Raw genomic sequence first — 24,318 nt, forward strand, 5'->3', positions numbered from 1 at the left:
TTACATGTGTCTATGTTATTCCACATATTTTCAGCCTTTTGAAGAAAGAATTTGAGGATACTGCTCTTGATAAAACCTAATGATGTTAGGTTAGCAGATCCCGTTCTGGCAAGTTCATCTGTCTGTTCATTACCATAGTAATGTCACACAGGCGACCCAGCCTTGACAGATCCTTCTTGCACTGTCTAACTAAACTAGGGAAATGGTAGCATAAGAGCATCATCTGTATGCTTGTGGCCTCCGGAAGGTTAGTGTAAATGTTCTCAAAATGATTCAACTTTCCACAGCCTTTTTTCCCTCATTCAAGAAAATGTTCTGCATAATGGGGGTTATCTTGTAAGTGATGGTACCAGAATAATAATATATTGACTCCCGATTCTAAATAGTGTATATGCGAACTTTAAATAATGTTCTATAAACTATGTATTAGATCACTTACGTTTATATTGAATTATTTCAATATTTATTTTTAGCATTTTACACAAACAATTACGTATATTGTTGTTGTTACTATCTCGGTAATTGATTGTAAGTAGTAATAGTTTAAATTGTTTAATACACGACCAGAAAGCATAAGTTATTATTAAACAAAATTAATACATACAAGTTAGAAACAATGGACTTAAGTGTTAAATACGCGCTTAAAAAATTCAATGGCAATTACTCAGTTTTAAACAAAAGTTGACATAAGTAATGAAAAGACAATTGTTTGTCAGTCAGTTGGTCAGTCCGACTATAAGTTTGCTTATGCCTTTTAATTTATACATAAATTTTTTAAATTTTCACTTTGAACAATAATTTTGTACGAAAATTTCTATTTTTTATAGAATGAAAATATTTCATAACGATACATTTGTTATTACTTAATGTTGTTGCTGTAGAATTTTTTTTTTTTTTGAAATACAAGTAGAATTGAATGAAATTCACATTCTTATCTAAAGTTATCAGTACGAGTTGCGCTTTCGTTGGTAGAGGACGTTTTTAAACATCGAGTACTGCGACGCAAGCGAGTAATTGTTATTCGAAAAACGAAAAATTAAAAATAAATAAAATAAAAACCGAAAAATTTTAGGCTCAAAATTATTCTTTGCATTGTGTCACGTTGTCGTTGTTGTTATCATTTATTTTATTTAATTATTATTGATGTTGTTGTTGCTATATTTGTGTACATTCAGATAATAGACTCAAGACTTGCAGGTGATAACAACTTTTTGTTAAAACACATACTGTTCTTTTTTATTTTTTTTTAATTTCAGAGGTTTTTCACCTCTGAAAAACAATAATAAAAAAATTTAAAAACAACATTATGTAAACTGTAATTAAACCAAAAGTAGCAGCTAAAACAACAACAACTACATCAACGATAACAACGATTATAAAATATAAATTTATTTAAAAAATCATTAACTTTTTCGCTCTCTTTATTTAAACCTTTTTAAGCATTTTAAACATTAACTATTATTGGTATCAGACATCTAATGTGGCTAATAAAAAAAATAAAAAATCCCTAAAATGTGCGCGAAATAAAATTTAACCAAATCGTCAACAATAGAAAAAACAAAAAAATAAATAAAATAAAATGTGAATTCCAAACACATAACGTGTATTTTGTTTGTTATTTTCCAACGTGAGTTTTATTTAATTTTTTTTTTGTTTTATAATGTGTGTTTGTTACCTTTTCAGCCGCATTCATTAATAAATTAACGGTAGTCAGTTACCAAAAATAAATAAAAAAATTAAATAAAAACAACAAAATATAATAAAAAAAAATAAGCAACACTTGCTACATGTTTTATATTGAATGGTGGGCAATCATTAGCAAAAAAATGAACAGCATGCAAAAATTAAAATTAAAAAAAAAAAATACTTAAAAAATTCTCATAAAAGCTATTTACACACATGGTATTTAAGTCTAAAACGTTTCCGTCAAACATTTGTTGTTGTTTTAGTTTCTTTTATTCTTCTTTAAATAACAAAAACAACAACACACCTCAAAAACGTAAACGAAGAAGAAACAATATAATCGCATTAAGTTTAAATCGACACTTGCTACAACAGGTAAACACAATTTATGCCAGACAGTTATGAGCAAGTTTATAGCACAATTTCGCTAAGAATCACTAGAAAAAGGATAAAGTCTCAAAATAGAATATAAGGAATAGATGAAAGAAGAATAATATAGAACGAATGATGTATAAGACACAATACCTCTGGAGAGTCAAATCCTATGAATATGTTTACATCTAGTCCAACGCACAGAGTTATAGAAAAAATTACTTGAATGAAATTTCACATACATAAAGAGAATTTGTTGAGTTTAAGTTAAGTCCCCAAATTAGATTTGGATTCGCACAGTCATCAGATCAACATTAGTACATAAAAGAGTCTAGCTTAGATTCAAAATCTACGGTTATAACTGGAAAAGTGTGCCTAAATGTGATCGATCAATCCCAATGCATAGCACGCTATAGGAATATAATAATGAGAGTGTTATTGTTCTCTCTTCATCTCATTTATTGACACCCTAAATTCTTGCCTTAGTTTCCATTTGAAAAACACATCGATCTGAAATTTAATAGCAGCTTTGCTGTCCCTATAAATGTTATGTTACCGCGATGATCTTCCCTTATCTTGGTATTATTGCAATCCGAGGGAGAATAGGTGCTACAAAACCTTTAATATCTAGGTATTTCCTTATAATGATTTGACAATGGGTCGAATCAGACAAGCGTTCGAACCCGAATCTGTTACCATGTAAACCGGTAGCTCACAGGACAGAGTTTCGGACTTGGTCTTACAAAGGTCCGACCCTTCTGCCGTCGTTTAAATCCAAACTCGCTGGAAGATAATAATGGTTAAAAGACTTATACACGGTCAAGTCTATAATTCCAGATAAGTTCGAAAATGTTGCCGAAACAACAGATAACCCACAGAGAAGTTCCTTCCCGGAGCATGTTTCCATGATGATAGATCCTATGTTGGTGTATTGCAATCCCGGGGTAGTCTCTAGTCTGTCGGGCGGTCAAGTCTATAATTCTGGATAAGTTCGAAACTGTTGCCGAGACAACAGATAACCCACTGAAGAGGTCCCTTCCGGGGCATGATTTTATGATGACAGATCCCATCTTGGTGTATTGCAATCCCGGGGTAAAGAGGTGCAACCAGTACCTCTAGTCTGTCGTGACTATAAACTGGTGATTATCAAATGTATCCTCGGCCTTTCCTTTGAATGATTTGACATGGGGTCGAACCAGTACTACGGGTTATACTTGTATCAGATGGATGAGAGGCATACTGAGTTCTTGTCGGATGGAGTGACGATTGGAGTGGCGGAGAAGTTGGATGGATGTTTGGCGAAACTAAGTGAGATGTTGGCGGAGTTGTTAATACCTAAATCTTTAATTTATCGCCGATTTTCATTTATGGTTGAGAGTGTAGGATTTTACTCTAAATCATGCTTAATTTTCGCAATAGGTCCTTGTGGCCACTAAAATAAGTCTGGCAAATTAAATATAGATCTGTGTTTCGAATTACCAATTATCTCCCTAGGTGCTGTTACCGAAACAACAGAGCCAACTCAGTTGTGTGGTTGGGCGACTAAAGAGGTCAAGGAATGCATTGGGATAAGTCTTTAGATGATGAGAATGCTATAGGGATATGAGTACTTGTCATAACATCAATCGGGTTAGGTGTTATGTTGTCTATTGACTCTAAACTAGTGATTGCCTTTTCATTGTCGGGGTTTGATTGAGCTTGACTCATAATACCTGTCATTCCTCAACGGGGCTACTATGGCAAGAGATTAGATGGCTCGAGTACTTGAGCTAAGTGCTTGTACATGGAAGGGCACAACCATGTACAGAAATTTTGCAAGTCGTCGGTTTTTTGGATTAGTGTTTCGGTCTACCGACTCAACAGAAGCCATCCCATCTGCGTATTTGTAAACGGACTTGATGTTTTTGCAGCTCGGAAGTTAAGCTACGGGGCAGAAATGGTCGGAGATTAGACAGCTTGAGTACTTGGGAAAAGTGCTTGTATATGGACCTCTAGCACCATCTACAAAAATTGCCACCGGCGTGTAATGGTGTGAAATATAGGAAAATATATCTTTAATTTAACAATGAAAATAATGTCATTACTATAAAATTGCTCATGACTGTCTGATTGGTATTGAATATTCTCCAACAAATGTCACACACAAAAAAGCACCTGTTTGTCTTTTTTTAAACTCTTCTCGAAGACAGACTTTGGCAAACACACTAACACCGATTCTTCTTCATGTTTCCTCTTTTTACATTCTCACATTTTTGTTTGACACACTCAGCGTCTAATAATAACAATAGCTAGATACAATAATAAAAACAACAACAAATATAAACAAGGTCCCCTTAAAAATATGAGTACAGCGATGAAAATTGACAAAAAATAAGTTTTATACAATTTTTTTACACAATTGAACCTATCCCTAATATATAAAGCCTCCATGATTACTTCATCGTTGTACTCGCAATAAAAAGATTTTTATTATAATTCTTTATTCCGAATTTTATGACGATATAACTGACCAACAAAACAAAATCTATGTACAAAATTTTATGGGTATCGATATATAATTGTCCCAACCCCATATAAGTTCCCCTTTAGATAATAACTTTTACGCTTATGTCTGAATTAAAAATTCGATATCAGCAATGAAATTCGAAACGAAGTCTTTCTACCAAATTTTACGACAAACAGTTCATAATTGACACTACCTCTGATATATATATATTTTGTTTTTAAAAATTAATATTTTGTTAATTCGAAGATCACGTACATAATTGAATTAAGCATTATCTCCCTGATGTTTACAGAGAAGCATTCCTTTTACGTCATAAGATTTGATGGTGGGTATATAAGATTCGGCACAGCCGAATATAACACTCTTACTTGTTAAAATATTTTAAAATAATTGTGAATTTCAGGAGGTAATTTATTTAATTAATATTAAACATTTTCTCTATAATGTTAAGAAAACTATCAGTGAAATTAAAAATTTTTCCAGAACTCAAAAAACTTAAAAATAATATATATAGATTTTGCAAAAAAAAATATATATTTCATAAGTTTTGTACAATTTTACAATTTGGGTGTGGTTACATCTGTTCGCCAGTTGGTAGTGTGCCTGTCAGTTTGAATGTTTAATGACATTTTACTATTTTTAAAATAACTTTTAAACAAATCAAGGAATTTGAAAATTTCTCATCTTATTTATCTAATATTCGTCAAACATTAGTTTTAGTTCTTACGTTACTAAAAATCTAACTCACACAGATGAAAGACTTTAGTATGACGCATGTTTTGTTTTGTAGCCCAATGTTCTAAAAAACGAATTTTGGAGTCTTGTAGGAAATGAGCGAAATAATGTGCAATTTTTATTAAAATAAACAATATTTGACTAAAAAACGTTAGTGCTTTTTTACCCATTTTCAGTTAGAAAATTACGCTTTTTTACCCCTTTTTAATTTTTTTGCGCGCGTTTTGCTTGACCAATGTTGGCAACACTGTTAGTAACCACTTCATAGGCTCTCAATAACGTAAGCACTTACGTCATTTATACCGTAAAAGTAATGTGAAATAATTGTAGAGGAAATTTCAAGCGCATGACAATGTAAAATTAAAAATATAAAGTAAAATGTGTTGCCTATCGTTTAGGCGAAATTGTGGCGAAGTTATTAGACACATTTTGAATAGTGCAAACATATTACCATTTTCTTTAATTTTAAATAATAAATATTTCAATTGAAAATGTGAATAATAAAATATCATTAGAATTATTTTAAATAGTTTGTTTTTATGATTGTTTAAGTTAAAAAAAATATTTTGATCTTTGATAAAGTAGTCAATCTGCAAGAATCTAATCGAATATGTGTGTTCTAAAGAAGAAAATATTCGTGAATGCTTCATACATCAGAGTCCTTTGCTATATATCACAAGTTCCGGTTTTTAAATACATAACAAGGGAGAATGTCGATGTAGTTTACGCCTTATTTAGTCTTTTTCTCCCACAGGTTGAGCTTCATTGATGACTCACCAACGCCTCTTTGCGTATCTAAAACGCAGGTAGGAATTATTGTACGTGGTTCGTCCGTTCCATGTACATGCACTTTACTCAGGTACTCGAACTATGTGTCTATTCTCTGACCATTGCTGCCCCCTTGCTTAACTTCCGAGATGCAAAAACATCTCTTCCGGTTGCAACCACCCAGATGGGATGGAATTTTTTGAGTCGGAAACAGCACCTAAAGGCATATTAGGTAGGCCGAAATACGAATCCATCAAATAAGCTGAGGTCTTTGTTCTTACTCACAGAGAACACACTGTGGTAAATCTGGTATGAACAGAGTTTTCCCTGAACATTCAACACAGCATACTTTTTATTCATTCGACACACCTATATAGAACAACACTCACTCTAGGTATACGGGCGGTGGAAACCCCGTCTACTCATTTCTTCCAATGCTTAGTCCCACAGTCACTTCTCTATGGGAACTTATCCTTAATTATAGATTTCAAAATGTATCACTCTTTTAACCGACATTCTCTTCCAGCGAATTTGGGTTTAAACCACAGCCACCACGTGCACCACCAAGGGACCTCTTCAATAACCGCGACAAGAAAAAGTCCGAAACTCTGCCATGCGGGCTAACGGTTCCCGTGGACCGGTGGTGGTTCTATGGCCGAGGATACATTTGATCATCACCACTTTATAGTCTCGGCAGACTAGAGGTACTGGTAGCAAATCTTTTACCCGGAATTGCAATAAGAATAAGAGAATAAGTCAATGGCGAGATTGTCTATATTATATTATTAATCGTTTCAGTACATTCCTTTTTTTTCTCCGAAGGAAAACTAAAATTTAGTTAATGAGATGTATCACGTTATCCAAGGGGTAATATCCCTAAAGGTGTTATCGCTTGTTTCGTAAATTTTTGTACTTTCGTAAAACTAGAAAAGTGTTTGATGAAATAATATTTCGTATTATAAACGAAATTTTCGTAAATATTACGAACAAAGTTGCTACGAATTCTTTTTTCGTAAAGTAAAGCATCGATCCTCTATTGTGAATCCTGTGTTCCCCGACAGTTGGAATGAAATTTTAACAAATTGGATTAGATTCCTTAGTGCAATATCCTAGGGACAGATCATTACATAGAACGACTTATTCTTCGTCCAAACTACTACTTCATTAATTACGTGGGTTTACCTTATAATCAGACAAGCGCCAGTCATAAAGTGCCCTATATCAGTGTTATCGAAATTCAATAAAGGATCTTGACCCTTAAGATTATTTTCTGTAAAGAAATGGAACAATATATTTTTAGATTTTTTGCAATTGACCTGGGTACGTTTCTTCTGTTGCTCGTTCGTTGATCATGTGCGATATTCGATAACTTGGCCAGCGAAAATGAATACACTTTGCGAAGACGATCTTCTCAAAGACAATCCATAGTATGCGGTTTTGTAATACTAATTCAGACTCGTGTCATGTCGCAGGACAATGTAGATTTTGTAGATTGTAAGATAATACCCGTGACCATATATATATATATATATATATATATATATATATATATATATATATATATATATATATATATATATATATATATATATTTCTTTTGACAGTTTCATAGAAAGACGAATTTTAGCCATCAAGGTCAAAGTTAACATTTTATCAAACTTTTTATATATTACAAAATAGCGATTAACCCTACTATGGCTTGAGAACAAAAATGACCCAGGGATAGTTCTTAATTGTTCAATTAAAGTAATGTCAAATAATTCTTAAATTTTGTTTGAAATTAAAAATCATTTTTTTTCTGTACTTTATAATTAAAATTTAATAATAACTAAAACCAAAGAATAAATACTAAAACATTTCTCTATCTGCCCCGACCAGTTTTATTCGTAATTAAGAATTATGCACACATGTTGCATTATTCTGCCATTTTTAAAATGTTCAAAATAATAATTAAAATTAAATTAATATTAATACATAACTCATTTATTACTCATTGTTAATTCTATTTAAATTTGTGTTTAATTCAATTCTTTGAATACTTAATAAGTTAGTGATTAAATATGTGAGATGTTCGAGTCTTCCCTTAAATAAATACATTAACATATTTAAATATAAGTTGTGAATCACGGTGTTTAGAGAAAGAGACTTTTTAATATTAATAAATAATGACGGTGGAGAAAGAACTGCCTTAATGTCTTATAAAGTTTGGCATAAAAACTACTCTATTTAAAATGTTAAATAAACAAAACAAAAACTTTATTATTAATGAATGAATAACATACGAATGTATAGGACAGAACTACTTAAGAATAATTTATTCAATATTTATTTAACACTATTTAACTTATTTTTTTTTACCTCTAAATTTCAGCTAAAATAAACGAAGCAATTTTATTTTGGAGACAAACAGAAAAATCAAATTCAACAAAAACCCTTTAATTGTCTTAAAAAAAGAATAAAACAAATATTCTTTTTTTCTACTTAACTATTCAAACAAAATGAACATTTAAACGAAAAGTTATTAAATGACTTCAAAATTGAACAACTTAATGAACCAAAACTGTAAACTGATCTTTAAGCCGTGTTAAGCCAAATAAAACACAATTCTTATTGAGATCATTTCAAATTGCAAGAGCGGAATTCAAAGGAAATAAAACTTTCACAAACTGGATAAAAGCAATCATGAGTTTGCAGTAAATTGTACAACCAAGGTTTTACGGAGAAAAAAACTAAAAAGACACAACAAAGGAACTAAACAGCTGATCGTGTCTCAGTTGTAAAGTGCTCATTTTTTTATTTATTTGACTAATACGAGGCAACACTTGTGGGAAAATATTAAAAACGAAGACAATAAATTCGGGTCACAACCCGAACATCAACCAAACTGGCGGACAAAGAGGGAAACTTTTCATTTGCCGCAGCACCATCAACATCAGGGGCCTACGGTGGCAGCTGCCCGCAACTTAACAAACGCAGACGCATCTATGCCTCGACTGGTAGTGCCGCCAACATTATGATGGATCGTGAAAGCCTTAGCGAATGGGCTAAGGATAAACCATTAAGCATATTACAATTGGATCCAGCCGATCGTGCTGTATTGCGTATAGCTGGTAAGTGTTTTAATATTAATTTTAAATATTTTCTTACACAACATTTAAAGCATTTTATTGCCTGTTTTTTTAAAAAAAAACTTGTTTCCTTTGCAAATATTTTAAAAGTGACGTAATTTTATTTGTTTGTAAATATCCATTAATAAATATAAATCTTTGAGTTAAATGCAAATTTGTTAAAGTTGCAAGTAGGGTTTTTATAACAAGAATTCCAAATTTTTAAAGAAAAAATCCCCTTATCCCAGCAAACTATTTTTAAAAATTAATTTTGTTTCTGAAGTTCCCTGAAGTGAAAAATAATCGCTTAAATGAAAACCCCTAATTGCAAGAAAGCTCCTCAAGTCATACTAATAAAGTGCTTGGCTATGACATGCAGTGGTTTGCTTGGCAATACAATTTAATTTACTGTCAGATCAACTCTTGAAGTTGTATTTAATTAATTGTTATTTTTGTAAATTGTAATTATTTAAGGTTTCTTTATCAATTAGCTTTATTTTATCGCCACTTTAATAAGGAAAAAATTGCTATGCTTGAAATGTTATTTTTTTTATAAAATTGCTGCTGCTTCACATTGAAAATTAAAATGTCATAATTATGCATGTGTTTTATGAGAAATTTCAATTAAATCTCAATTCCTTATACGACGAACATGCAGACAAAATTTTGTAGGGCAAAGTGATTTATAACATTGACATAAAACATTTAAAATTCCTCAGTGGAGTATGTGTGTTATTTTTTTAACAAAAAAATGCTTATTTTTTACATTATTATTCTGTATAATAAATTATGATTAAATCAGAACATGAACGTGTGATGTGTTTGGTAGTTTTAGTGGCTGCTGTAAGTAGGTAGAAGGTGTATCATTTACCTCCTACAATTTCTATTTTTTTTTTGTCATACATTTTCTTTTCATACTTTTTCAATTCAAATGTTCTAATTTTTTTCAGATAATTTGTAATTACAAATACAAAATGTAGCATGCAATGCCGCTTAAATTTCCGCTAATTGAAATGAATAAATTTTCAAACTTGTGACTTCATGCTAAAAAATTTGTTTCTATTGTTTATATTTGTATTGTGTAGATAAATTACATAGTTTTCTTATTTATTATTATATTTTTGCATTTTTATTTATAAATACATATGAGGGCATAGTAAAAAAATTATATTATAGCCGACCTGTACAATAGAGGTTTTTCTGAGGGGATTTACGTTAGATTTAGAGGTTATTATTTCCTTTAATCGAATAAAACAAATTAAAATGGTGTCCAAATGCTGGACCTTTAGGGGTATATCTCTAGGTGGAGTAGCGTACATTTGTAAATGAGTAAAAGTTATTATTTCTTCCAATGCTATGTTAGGTTAGGTTTCACAGAATGCCATACAACTTTACTTGGGATCCAAAATGGCTCTTTGTATGCCTGTAAGAGAATTATAGAGAGAAAAGTGAAGAACATAGACCAGAGATAACTGATATCAGAACACCTAACGGCAATTTACAAGGACCTTTCAGATAGACTGATATGGATGCATCTATACGAGGTCACAGTGCTCTAGCGATTGAGCAAGTATACTCGCATGACCATTGGTCCTGAGCTATGCTGTTACATTTATTAAAGGCAAAACAATACAATAACCCTTATCCCAATCAAAATTTCACGAGAAATATGTTCCCTTTTCACTTTTTTTGTTCACTAACTTTTTTGTCGTGAAAAAAATTCCCCTATTGTGAAATTTGTTGATGGAATTTTGTAAACATTGAACAGCTGTTCCATACAAAATCAACTATTGTGAATGAATTGTTAACAACAAGTTCACGATAACAATTTTACCTTCCAGGGGAATGAAAATTTCAAGGGATCAAAAATTTCTCTTCTATTGGCGATAGGCGTAAATATAAATAGAAAACAGTTTATCGAGGGTTCTAGCTCTAATAGTTTCCCGGATATACGAATTTTTCTATTTAATTTATAGCCACTGCCTCTATTGCTTATCCGCCAACTAATTATCTAAATTTTTACATGGATGTCAATGTTGTTCGTGCAAAATTAGAATTTGAAAAATTTGACTAGTTTCCTAGATATACGAATGTTTGTATTTAATCCCTATGGGAGGTACCACGCCCCTATTTTTAATCCGGACATTTTTGCTCCACATTGTTCAAATTAATTTCAATATTTCCCGTGCAAAATTTCAATATTCTCCAATGATTTCCCAGATTTTATATTTATATTTAACTTATATGGGAGGTGCCACTTTATATGGAAGATGCTACGCCTCTAATGATGGATCGCCCATTTTTGTCAAAAATATTCATATTGAACCTTAAGATATTAGTACAAAATTTTAGAAGTTTAACTGTTCTGGTCTTATAGATATTCAGATTTTAGTATTTACTTTATATGAGAGGTGCCACACCCACATTTGCTAGAGCGCCTATTTTTGTCCAAAATATTTATATTTAAACTAATATTAGTTGTAGAATTTGTGGCGTCTTTCTGTTATAGTTTTTTCAATATTATTAGCTTACAATAGTAGGTAATGTATTATATGTGGGCGTGGTACCTTGCGCACTTAAACTGATCTTTGTCTAGTGCACCTATCATGGTTATATTTTCCGTTATTTAAAGATGCCCTACATTCATAGACCAGTTTTATCCCCATTTTCTCAATGTCTGATTATGTTTTATTTTAACCGTTAGTTAAAATAAAACATAATTCGGATCGATAACCGAAGTGTGAGATATTGGCCGTTAATTTATATTTATATTTTGGTATCCCTATGGGATATCCCATAGTTTGAAGAATAGTAGAATTGTCCAAACTCTAAAGGAGATTTTGGATTCACATTCCTCAATGAAGATGACACCGCCCACTTTTCTATTTGTCTTTGACTCGTCAGTATAGACAAAGAAATAGTCGATACTTGAAGGAGGATATTCATAGGACTCCGAGTGATATATCAGAAATATTCCAAACACAATAGTCCATTCCATCGATAAGTAATCTAATGACGAACTATTATCAAGAACTGGAAAAACAGTGTACCAGTCGATCTGATAAACCCCAAATTACCAATTTTTATAGAGCATATTCTTAGTTAATCAAACATCGAGTTTTTTCTGTCAACATCCTACAAAATTTAGGATTATTTCGGGACAGATTATGTTGTCCATCGATAACATCGAATGAATATGTCGAGATTTTAAACGCCCTGATGCAGTTCCGGGGAAATTAACTTTCCGATGAAAATACTGCAAATGGAATATTCATGCTCCCCTGGTTACTTTATTGTAAATCTTTTAAATTAAATGACTTGTGAGTTAGTTGGGGATTATTTAAGGAATCGCCATCATACAAATGTCTGAATAGAATTTTCATAATTTTCGATTTTAGTCTGTCTGTTTAGTGGCATAGACCAGCGATTTACCATAATCCAAAAGAAAGATGTCTAAAGAGCTTAAATCAAACTTCTTTTTTGAAACACCCTTTGTATGAAGGCCGCATTTTACGAGAAAACAGTTATTGATACAAGTTCAGTCCGTGTGGATATATTCTTAGTCTAGATTATTTTTCTCTTTTAAGACTTTCTCGATTACACATCATCAGAAACGTTTTTCACGCGTGTCTTACTAATTTTAAATTCAATCGATCTAGAGACTGTTCGTACTTATAAATAAGTTAGACTACTCGTGGTCATTCGGTCTATATACCTCTACACTCAGAAAATAGTAAACAAAAATAGATGTCGATATAAAATTCTCAATTTAAGTAACAAGTAGTATATAAAAAGAGGTCTTGAATATTATTAATCATTTCTTTTGAAATCACCCATATCGTGCATGGATTAAAATGGAATTTTATGGCCACAAAACAATGTAATCTGTTACCTATAATAGCTTTGCTAAATCAGTTTTTATTACATTGTGAAATAGAGAAGTTGGATCCGCAGTATTGTTGCTAATAAATTATACGAATGTTCAGCTATTTTCCTAAATATTCTGTATGAGCTCGTATAAAGTTTTGAAGGAATTTGTGGTATATAGTAAGTATTTTAGGTGATTAAGAAAAGGTTTTCTGGTCTTATATAAACGGAGAGTAAAATTGATTAATTTCGATATTATTAAAGATCAAAGGGCATATAAATATTTAATTGTAGAAATAGTAAATGAAATAATTACAGTAAAAACAATTATTTTATAAGATTATTAAACAATCATTAACAATAAAAATGTAGTTTTTTTTTTTGTAAATTAAACAAAACTATATAAGTTTAATTAGCCCTGGACCAGTTTTTATAAAAATAGATTTTGCACCCACAGTCTTGATGATGATATGTGTGTTTTCAGAAAACTCTAGATACTTTAAGCAAAAATGTACTTCAATAGTTTAACTAACGCCTGCACAAACTAGTTTTAATCGTTTTCTTTCTCCTCTGAAAACAAATAAATAACCAGAAGACATTGAATATAAATATACATATTTTTTTGCAACTTACATTGTTTCAATGAAATATTTAATTTGTTTTTATTATAATTAAATACTTTTTTTTCAATTATTTTACTCAAACAATTGTTACACTTTAGAGCGTTTGATATTGACCATGATATAAAGTATAAATGGATGATTGAATCTTTAAAAAAATCAATAGTTTTTTTAAATCAATTTAAAATAATTCAAATCATATTGAAACTAAAGTTTAAAATTTGATTTGTTGCATTAAGCCCCCTTCACACGAGCACACAAGTAATATGATCTGTGTAGAAGATAAGGTATGGGATCGTCTAAACGCAATATGTAATGAAACAATCACATATTGAGAAAAAATACGGATGGAAAATTTGATAGTCGTATGGCAGAGATACAAGCCGATGCAAAATCATCGTCGGCGGCGGCGCAATCATTTTAAGTCGGCGGTGGCGGCTTATTATAGAAAATATCGTCGGCGACTAAATTGTCGGCTCAATTTAACTTTTTCTTCAGAAATTGACCTTAAAAACGTTTATTATAATGAAAAATCTCTTTATCATAGTCTATTATATAGAAACCTGTCTCTTTATAAGTTTTTTCTGCAGAAAATGGACATTTATAGCAGTTTTCACTATTTTAATATTAGCACAATATTATGTGGCAACTCTTTTCAATTTGCCATAAGAATTTAAAATAATGGTAACTCCGTTCAAATAGGTGAAATTATTTTCTGAAATACATGTGCGATTCCAATCTTTATCAGCGGCTACGTTTAAGCCGGCTTAGCTTTTGAGCCGAAAGAATTCGGCGGCGGCGTGGCTTGCAAAATATAACCGGCTGCCAGCCGCCGCCGATTTGAGACGTCTCGGCTTGTATCTCTGTCGTATGGCTCTCTTCATCAGAGAAACAAGCCGATGCAAAATGATCAGCGGCGGCTGATATAAATCGACAAATATAAATCATACGACTTTTATTCTCTTTTTTGTCATACGGATGGAATTTCATTTTACTTTATCATTAGACTTGTCGTACGTAAAGTGTGATCGTCTGAAGGGCCCTTTAGTTGTTATTCATTCATAACTATATTTAACTGTTTTGATCTATTTTAACACCAACATTAAGGTTTTTTATACCAATTCTATTTTAACTCTAGACTATTCAGGGTTTTATTTATTTGTTTATTATCTTTTAAAATTATTTTATATAAAAAACATTAAATTATTTAAATATTTGCTGCTGATTTAACATGCAATCGATTCATTCAACACCTTATACAGAAATGGATTTAGAAATGCTGTTGTTGTGTGATGTAAATGTTTATTTAACAAAAAAATGCTGTTTAAAACGCCCACTGTAATTTACCAAATTATCATCATTCCTTATTCAGTCATCATTTTGTTAATGACAATGTATTTTCTGGTTTGTTTTAATTGTTTTTTTTTTTTTTTTTTTTTTTTTGTTAAAATATTTATTATTATCATTATTTGACCCTTAGAGTTTAAGGATAGTTAATGCACTTTAGTTTAAACCTTCTTGACTTCACTTTTATTTATATTTTGCTCCTAAAACGTCATCATTGATTGTTTAGAAAACTTCATGTGGGTTGTTCGATTGCGAAACATTTTTGTTTGTTTCTTTCAAACAATTTTTCTATTTATTGTCAAAAAAAATTTTTAATCATTCATAACTTGTCTCATATTAGTTATATGCTCATTACCTAAAATGTTTTTTTCGCATTTTTATTTAAAATTTTTAATGTGGGCAGTACTGGATTTTTTTGGGTTTTGTTTCTATAGTTAGGTTAGGTTAGGTATTCAGGCTGCAAAGACGCACACTTGGGTCCTGTTGGTCCCTTTGTGATACCTGTAAAGATAATAAAATATAAAAGAAAGAGGGTAGAGGATAGTAGAAGATAGTTTAGGATTAAGTCATAGAAGAGAAATTGAAGTGGAAGAGAAGATTGAGAGGTCTGTCCTTGCGGACTAGCGAGTGCCTTAATTATGGCTTGGTGGTCCTAAAACCAGTTACTGTGCCTGATGAAGGCATTTATGTTATCCAGTCCTAGATTAGATAGTTCTGACAAGTCATCAAATAGTCGTTTTCCTAGATATACTGATCGAGTGTCCGCTAGCGCCGGGCATTGACAGAGAAGATGTTCGATGGATTCTTCCTCCTCTTCGTCTTGACAGCTTCTACAGAAGTCGTTGTGGGGAATTCCAAGTCTTCTTGCATGGTTTCCCAATGAGATATGCCCCGTAATGACAGCAACAAGGTTGCTGATATGAGGGCGGTTTAGTTGCAGAAGATATGACGTGCGTTTACTATCCAAATTTGGCCATATCTTCCTTGTATTGATACAAGTTGGTTCATTACGCCATCTTGTCTGAGAAATTTCATAGAACTTTCCATCTATTATGGTCTTGCAAGCTTTTAGCGGTATTCCGCAAAAGATGTCTATGTCTCTGTCGGACATTGAGGCTCCTAGTTTCGCTAATTCATCAGCGATATAGTTGCCAGTCAAATCCCCGTGTCCCCGTACCCATTTGAGCACGATTATTGAATGTCTCGCCATCCTGTTTAAGGATGCCCGGCATTCCTGGACTAGTTTAGATGTAGTATATACACCAATCAGGGATTTGATAGCAGCTTGGCTGTCGGTACAAATTTGAATATCTCTGTTTGATATTCTGTAGTACCAAAGCCAATTTGCTGCTCTTTTTATGGCTGATAGTTCAGCCTGTAGTGGACTACAATTATTCTGTATCCTAAAGCTTATTTTAGTTCCAAATTCAGGGATAAAAATGCCACCTCCAACTCGTTCCCCTTTTTTAGAACCATCCGTATATACCAGGAGGGTTCTTGGGGAACTGTTATCCTCCGGTGAAGAGTTTTCGGATATTGTGTATCCGAAGTCCCTACGGAGGAAAGGTTTGGGTATACAGTAATCAATATTGCCCGGGAGGAAAGATGTTTCCCTCATAATAGCCGCATGGCCGTATGGCCTGTGTGTCCAAGCATTTATGGCATCAAGTCTGAGGGCAGTGATGAGTGCCAGTTTTCTGGCTATCAGATCCGTTGGGATCCAATTAAGCATTGCGAATAGAGATTTGGTTGAAGTTGTTCTCAGTGCTCCTGTTATAAGGATTGCTATCCTTCTTAGTACCTTATCAAGAAGTATACAATTGGAGTTGTTGTCCAGTGCTTTCCACCAGACAACAGCCCCGTAAAAGAGAATAGGTTTAATAACCGCTTCATGGATCCAATTTACCAGTTTGGGATTTAGTCCCCATCTTTTTCCTATGGCCTTCTTGCAAATGTACATTGCCATTAAGGCTTTGTTTACTCTGGCTGTGATATTTTCCTTCCATGATAGTTTACTATCAAGTATCACCCCTAGGTATTTCGCACTGTTCGAAAGTGAGAGTACGACTCCGTTTAGTCGAGGTAGGGTAAAATTTTCGATCTTGTATTTCCTGGTGTAGAGTACAAGTTCGGTTTTACTAGGGTTTACACTCAAACCACTATCAACGCTCCATTTACTTAGTAGATTGAGTGCTGATTCGAGTCTTTGAGATATCGTATTCAGATGGAAACCTGATACTGCTACCGCAACGTCATCTGCGTAAGCGACAGTCTTGTATCTTTGGTTGTCCAGTTTCATTAGTAGGCTGTTTATGGCCACATTCCATAAAAGTGGTGATAGGACTCCACCTTGAGGTGTGCCCCTGATTGCCATTCTTTGAATACATGCCATTCCCATGTTAGAACGGATAATCCTGTGTTGAAGAAGGTCTTTTATGAATTTAATCACTGATGTCTCAATACCGAGCTCTTCTAGAGCTGATATGATGATGTCGGGTTTGACGTTGTTAAAGGCTCCTTCTATGTCCAGAAAGGCCACTAACGTGTATTCACCAAATTCCAAGGATTTTTCTATATGTCCCACTAGTGAGTGTAGGGCCGTCTCAACTGATTTGCCTTTGGTGTAGGCATGTTGTGAGGGAGATAGGAGCATAGGATCTATTGACGATCTTATGTGGACGTCAATGATCCTCTCTAGGGTCTTAAGCAGAAACGATGATAGACTTATGGGCCTATAATCTTTTGCCTTAATGTGCGTTGTTTTTCCTCCTTTGGGGATAAACGTCACACTGCATTTGGTCCATTGTTCTGGTACGTATGACCATGTAAGACAGGCTTGAAATATTTCAAGTAGCCATGGTATAACTAATTCTGCATTATATTGCAGGTCAGCTGGAATTATGCCGTCCGGGCCCGGTGACTTATATGGGTTAAAGCTGTTTATTGCCCATTTTATCATTCCCTCGTCTATAGTTATTCCGATCGGGGTTTGACAATACGTTTGTGGTCTTTCCATTGTAATATCTAATGGTAAGTTACCTGGGAAATGAGTGTCCATTAATTCCTGTAGGGATTCTTGTCCACTCGTTGTCCACTCACCGTCTTGCTTTTGGATGTAGCCTTGAACGGTTTGTGATTTAGACAGGATTTTGCATAAACGACTTGTCTCTGAAGAGCTTTCGATGCTACCACAGAAGCTTCTCCATGAGCAGCGTTTAGCATTCCTAACCTGATTCTTAAATTTATTCAATGAGGCTTTATATGTGGACCATTCACCTGATCTTTTGGCCTCATTGAAAAGTTTGCGACATCTATTCCTAGTCTTCGCTATTTCCGAGGACCACCAAGGAGGTTTACTTTTACCCTTTGGTATCGAAGGTTTGCATGTTCTTCTTGTTGCTTGATTAAGAGAGCGTGTAAGGTTGTCTACAGCTCTATCAATATCTGCTGTATTGTTTATTTCCGGCGTATTTTGAAGAAGACTTGTCAGGATTCGATTTTGTTCTTCCCATCTTGTCTTTCTTCTGTTTAGAAAGGGGGTTTTCCTTTCCTGTATATTTTCTATTGAGAATACGAGATATCTATGATCTGAAAAGGAACAATCTTCCGATACTTTCCAGTTTCGGATTATGTGCGAATGACTTGTATTTACAAGCGTTATGTCCAGTACCTCTTGTCTATTTGCAACTACAAATGTAGGTTCTGAACCTCTATTTACTACTTCAAGATTATGATTTAAAATGAAGTCTAATACGAACTCACCTCGTGTGTTGATGTTGGTGCTACCCCATAGTGTATGGTGTGCGTTTGCATCTGCGCCTATAATAACAGGGATGCGTTTTCCGTTTGCTGCACTTACTGCCCTGACGACCGTGTTACTTGGCGGGGGGTCTGTCTGGTCGTGCGCCATATAGCAGGAGAGGATCCACATTGTGGATTCCTCTGTCTCCCATGCTGCGGTTACTGTATCTTCATCACTGTAATCAGATAGAATGAAGATATTTAGGGTGCTTTTAGCAAGTATGCAAGATCTAATGTTACCTGTGCCTTTTGCGTATAGTATTCTATAGCCTTTTACGTTGATTCCAAGTATGTTGCCGTTATGGGTCCACGGCTCTTGGATCAACGCTATATCCTCCCCTTGATATCCAAGGTGGAGGTGTAATGCAGCTGAAGCTGCTTTAGAGTGGTGAAGGTTCACTTGGATCACCTTCATCTTGGTCAGGGTCGTAGACGATTGTGACGTCGGCGTCTTCTGGGTCTGTTTTCAGAAGCTCGTCTTCGTCAATCACTTCGCCCTGGCTATCAAATAGATTCCCAATCAAGTCTGTACTTGATTGGGCGTCCATTTGGTCGTCAGAGTTAGTGGTATCGTCTACCTTTCCTCCGTCCGTGCTTACCGGTTTGGGGTCTAGTTTGTCGTCACCCCGGTAGACGCGCAGCTTGATACTATCAAATCCGTAGTATACTTTGCCTTGCTTCTCTCGGAGTAACGGCAACGATTCCTTATTAAGGACCACGACCGCCTTTCTGTTAGCACCTTCAGGTTCGGAGACCTTGACTACCTTCCAATTGTGGGTAGGTAGGTCAGGGTTTCCACTCTGAAGGTACGCCAGAATCGCCTCTGGTTCGTGTGGTTCCGCCGGAATAACCGTGATTGATCTCGGTCTGCGAGGTATCTCACTAACCGGGATCACGTCAAGTTTCGCGCCGGGCCACACTTCCCCTATAGACGTAACCGCCAACTTAAGCAAGTTTGCTGAGCGCTCGTTCGTGCACGCCAGCAGTTTGATGTGACCTTGGTACCAGCCAGCATCATCATTCTGCGGAGATGGACCGGGATTCTCTTTGAGAATTTTCCAATACACCTCCAGCATTTTTTGACGGATTATCAACCATTTATCCTGGGAGATAGCTCCGTCGTTGACACTCTTGTCAACAATGGCCCTAACCAGCGGGTTTTTGGCAACTTCGCTGTAGGGTCTATTGACTATACGAGTCTCGAACTGCTTCTGACGTTTAGTCTTCGGCTGTGGGACTGCCTGGAGAGCATGTTCTTCCTCCGATCGCTGCCGTTTAGGCCCTGCAGATGTAGCTTGGTCCGCTGCATCTGAGGTTGTAGGAGGGTCAGAACACTCCGGCTGAGCCAGTAGGGCTTTAGCCCAATCTAGGGACGATTTTTCGTCCGGGGTAAGCGTATCGACCGACTTAACTCCAAGTCGCTCGACTAAACGCATGGCGGCACGCCTTTGAACAAAAGCCTTCCTAGATGGATCTTTGCGACTAGGGGGGTTTTCGTTAGCCGTGAGGGCGGTTGAGGGGGCATTAGTTGGACCCGACATCGAGTTCGACGATCCAACCTGTCCAGAAGTCGCGGGGGTCACTGCTTGGTCCGCAGTGCCCGAGGCAGGGGTATTTGCTGGCGTACCAGCTAAGGCTTGTGCAGCTGATGAGGTGCTTGCCACTACGGACAAGATTTCCTCGCTGCGTTCAGCCGTGCTATCACCAGAAGGTTGGATAGCAGGCTGTTTGCAGTCCACCAGTTTAGGTTTCCCCAACTGGCTTTCCACGGGTTGTTTGTTGTTTGTTTGTTTATTTGTTTTTTTCTCCATGTGATTCCCACGAGTAGGCGCGTAATGGGTGGACGACCCACGCAGGGACGGCGTACGTGGGCTAGGCTAAGCATTACAACCGATCCGTGCCCTGGCATCGGAGGGGAGCTGTTAACGACTAGTCCTCTTTAACCACTAACTAGCCATTCAGGTTCTCGGCACTGCTTCCAACCACCTTAACCTTACAAGTGGGGGATGAGGGAATGGGTTATTGGGATTGGATTGAAGAGGGATAAACTAGGTGGATTGGGAAATATGGGGATGGGGGTGGGGTTGACAGTTTTGGTCCGCGGATTTGTGCATGGGGAACAGGAGAAGTCCTGTTATCATATATGACCGCCTGTTATCAGGTGTACCATAAATCATATCAGCACTCTACCATCTCTTTACATATCAGTAGGCCATTTGTCAAAAATGTATCCACTGATGTGATAAAAGATTGTCCTGATTCATGCACTCATCTAGATATGACAGGCTTGTTAGACCATTTGTCAAAAAATGTATCTAGTCAGGTCTGCCTTATCTCGAGCTAGCGTCGTCGTTTTCGACCATTATGTCCAATGTGTCGAAAAAGACCATGCTTAGCTCCCCCTATCCGCCACCTGGGACGCGTCCGATGGGAGATCTGACAACTCCACACGGATGTTTCTATAGATCTCCCATCGGACGCGTCCCAGGTGGCGGATAGGGGGAGCTAAGCATGGTCTTTTTCGACACATTGGACATAATGGTCGAAAACGACGACGCTAGCTCGAGATAAGGCAGACCTGACTAGATACATTTTTTGACAAATGGTCTAACAAGCCTGTCATATCTAGATATAGTTTATATTGAAACATATATAACGACTGGAGTTTATTTTATCAATGAATTTCTTTTCACACCTTTTTTAGCATTTGAAATCTTATTAATTCTTTTATTTTGGTTTTTAGCTTAAATCTTTACTAGTTTTGTTGATTTGAATTTTATTTTCAATTTTTCAATTCGTACGCCTTTTATGGCCTTAATATTAAAATTTATGATCCGCCTATTGGCATCTGAAATATATTTATTATTTTTTGTCAAATTTATAAGATCATCAAAACGAATTTAACTTTTTGTTCGAATTTCTATAAAATTGGTATTAAACTGTTTAATTTTTCAGCTGATTAATTAGCTAAAGTAATAAAATTTTTCATTACTATAATACTATTTAAAATAAATTGTTTGAAATTAAAATTAAACTTCCAGACCTGAAAATCTAAAGATCTGTAAGAAGGTTAACACATTATTTAGTCGAAATGTCTTCTCAATTGTATTTAATCATTGGCACTACATCACGTTGAGTTGATGTGGGTCTGATGAATGCGCAACTAAAGGGTTGTCCCTAGACAGACAGATAGGACTGTCTTGTCTCTTAGTAAGAACTCGATTAGGCTTCTAACTTGTATAATTACTGGGCACTGTGTGATGGGACATATGTCGGAACTTATGGGCTACCGACGTTATAGCTACTGTAGAAGCTGCTTGGACGAAGAAGAGGTGGAATCGGTACAATACCTTCTATCTAATCTATCTATCTTGGTTGAGCTATTTTCCATGATCTGGACTGTGACTGTCTCAGTGATGCGTCACTAGTAAACATGATCGGTTTTATTAAAAGCACGGACTGGTTTTCACGGAGACCGAACGAACCAAGTAATCAACGAAATTAGGGAGGGAAACCATTTCCTCAATATTAGGGAATGACAATTCTAAAAGTATCACAATGAAGGCCTCCGAGTGAACTCGCATACTAGCGAGCAACCCACCCTAACCAGTAGATTAACACAAAAATTATAAATTGATTATTAGATCCTCTAGGGCTAATCACAGCAGTTCGACAAAGAGTCAATGCATCCGAAAAAACAGTGATTCCTACTAACTTCTAACCACCTGGTTGGCTCTAATTCGTCTTTCGTCACTCTTTGTAAACGAGGGTGAAGATAATTGTCACTTTAGTGTCCTCTTTGTAAGCGAGAGAGGGGAACTTAATAAACAAGCCTTTTGTCTGTCTATTCGTAATCTATGGGGTGACAATTGACTTCCTCGTAGGACAAGCACATGTTGAAATAGCTAGTCACCTGGGCAGTCTGTGGATGGGGACAACCCTAAGTGGTAGGTTACATAGGAAATTCGGGACTGTCCCACCGAACTGCTGGGAGAGGACTAATCTTTCTCGATAACTTTTGCAAAAGTTGTGCTGGTAGAGATTTAGTTTTCCTCCGTCAGATTGTTAAGGGTAAACGAAGAGTCTCTCTTGAATCAAGCATTTAATAATCTTGTCTGGATTGGAACTTACATCGAGTTTTTCACACCAAAATCAATTCTAATATTCACACTAACTTGAAGATAAACAAAAAATTAAGTTTGATGTTTGATTCTTCGTTCCATTAGGGCCGAACAATACCAGAGATCTTATCTTATTGTTTCCTGCTCTTTATCTGAACAACTTTTACAAAAAATATGATGTGAGAGATTTTGTGGTATAAGGCTTCTATATTCTATGGGTTAAACGCATAGTTCCCCTTTACTCAAGCGTTTAGAAGTCTTGTTTTCGATTTTACCGAAATATAGATGCTGATATTCGCTCTTTCTTGAAGTTAAACAAAAATTTATGATAAAATGTTGACTCTTCGATCCGCAAGGTATGGACAATGGTAAAGTGCTTATCATACTGTTTCCTCCTACTCCTCATCTTGACAACTTTTTCAAAAGTTGTAATGTGAGAGATTTAGTTTTCTGGCTTCAGTTTACTTAGTTAATGTGGTATGAGCCCTTCATACATATACTATCAGATCAATTATGAACAATAATTCCCCTGGAGTTTATTCTCTTTTGTATGCTTTATGTATAGGAGAGGGAACAAACTCCCAGGGAGTTTATTATTCAGAATAGGCTGGTATGTGTGTGACTCAAGCGTTTACATCAAATAAGTAATTGATCAGTTTTCTCTTCTGTAAGAGAAGCTCCTCTCTCTATCAGTGATATCGCATTAATAGTGCCGGGTATATGTTGATATCTTGTTAAGCTGTAGAATCGTTCGAAATGTTCCATTATCTCGTTTAAAGATAATCGACATTAAAGACAAACGGTTTTCGTAAAATTAGAAAAGAGTTTGATTAAAAAATGTTTCGTAGTATACACGAAATTTTCGTAAATATTACGAAGAAAGTATTTACTATTATTTTCGTATATTTTTAAATGATCCTCAAGGTATTAAAAATTGACAAATTTTACAAATATTTAAAATATAATAATTTTCGATAGATTTTACTTATTCATAAACAAGCGAATACTCAAATACAGAAAATAAACATGAGAATCGAAATAATAGAAAATCGCAAAAACCACAATTAATAATCAAATTTGATTTTGAAGCGGGCGTCAGACTACTTAATCATGCACGACATGATGCTATATTAATGTCCGTCTGTCTGTACAAACAATACATCCAACGATCAACGTACGACAAAAGCAGGCAGGCAGGCGACCAATAAAACAAACGACGACAATCGACATATCTTTTTAACAATCACATGCATTGTAGCTCTAAATCAAAACAATTCCAAACGATTTAATAGAAAAAAATGAATGAATATATTCAGATAGAAGTATGAATGAATGCGAGCCTACTCTAGAAATCTTTATAGTTGAGGAAAGTAAAAAATATCAAATGGCAA

The 24,318-nt window shown here is 34.9% G+C and overlaps 2 protein-coding genes across 7 annotated transcripts in view; one reads left to right on the top strand and one right to left on the bottom strand.

Annotated features, from left to right (window-relative positions):
- The first annotated feature begins 8,435 nt into the window (after window positions 1-8,435).
- LOC119614011 (microtubule-actin cross-linking factor 1) overlaps window positions 8,436-24,318 on the top strand; it is a 144,513-nt gene continuing 128,630 nt past the window's right edge. For 3 of the 6 annotated variants that reach the window (XM_037970232.1, XM_037970339.1, XM_037970321.1), the window contains exon 1: window positions 8,439-9,174. In XM_037970232.1, coding sequence (XP_037826160.1) covers window positions 9,078-9,174 — 97 coding nt within the window. In that variant the 5' untranslated portion in view covers window positions 8,439-9,077. Of the gene's footprint in view, window positions 9,175-24,318 lie in introns of all 6 variants that reach the window. The other 3 variants (XM_037970346.1, XM_037970358.1, XM_037970225.1) reach the window with 2 other exon arrangements.
- On the bottom strand, window positions 15,443-21,254 carry LOC119614264. The gene is made up of 3 exons (XM_037970403.1): window positions 19,047-21,254; window positions 18,768-18,982; window positions 15,443-15,506 (listed from the first exon to the last, which is right to left on the bottom strand). The coding sequence occupies exon 1, from the start codon at window positions 20,615-20,617 to the stop codon at window positions 19,187-19,189; it is 1,431 nt and encodes a 476-aa protein (XP_037826331.1). The 5' UTR covers window positions 20,618-21,254; the 3' UTR covers window positions 15,443-15,506; window positions 18,768-18,982; window positions 19,047-19,186.

This window comes from Lucilia sericata, unplaced genomic scaffold (genome assembly GCF_015586225.1).
Source record: "Lucilia sericata isolate MDLA Ls3-8-SP2 unplaced genomic scaffold, ASM1558622v1 Contig000042F_arrow, whole genome shotgun sequence".
Lineage (NCBI taxonomy): Eukaryota > Metazoa > Arthropoda > Insecta > Diptera > Calliphoridae > Lucilia > Lucilia sericata.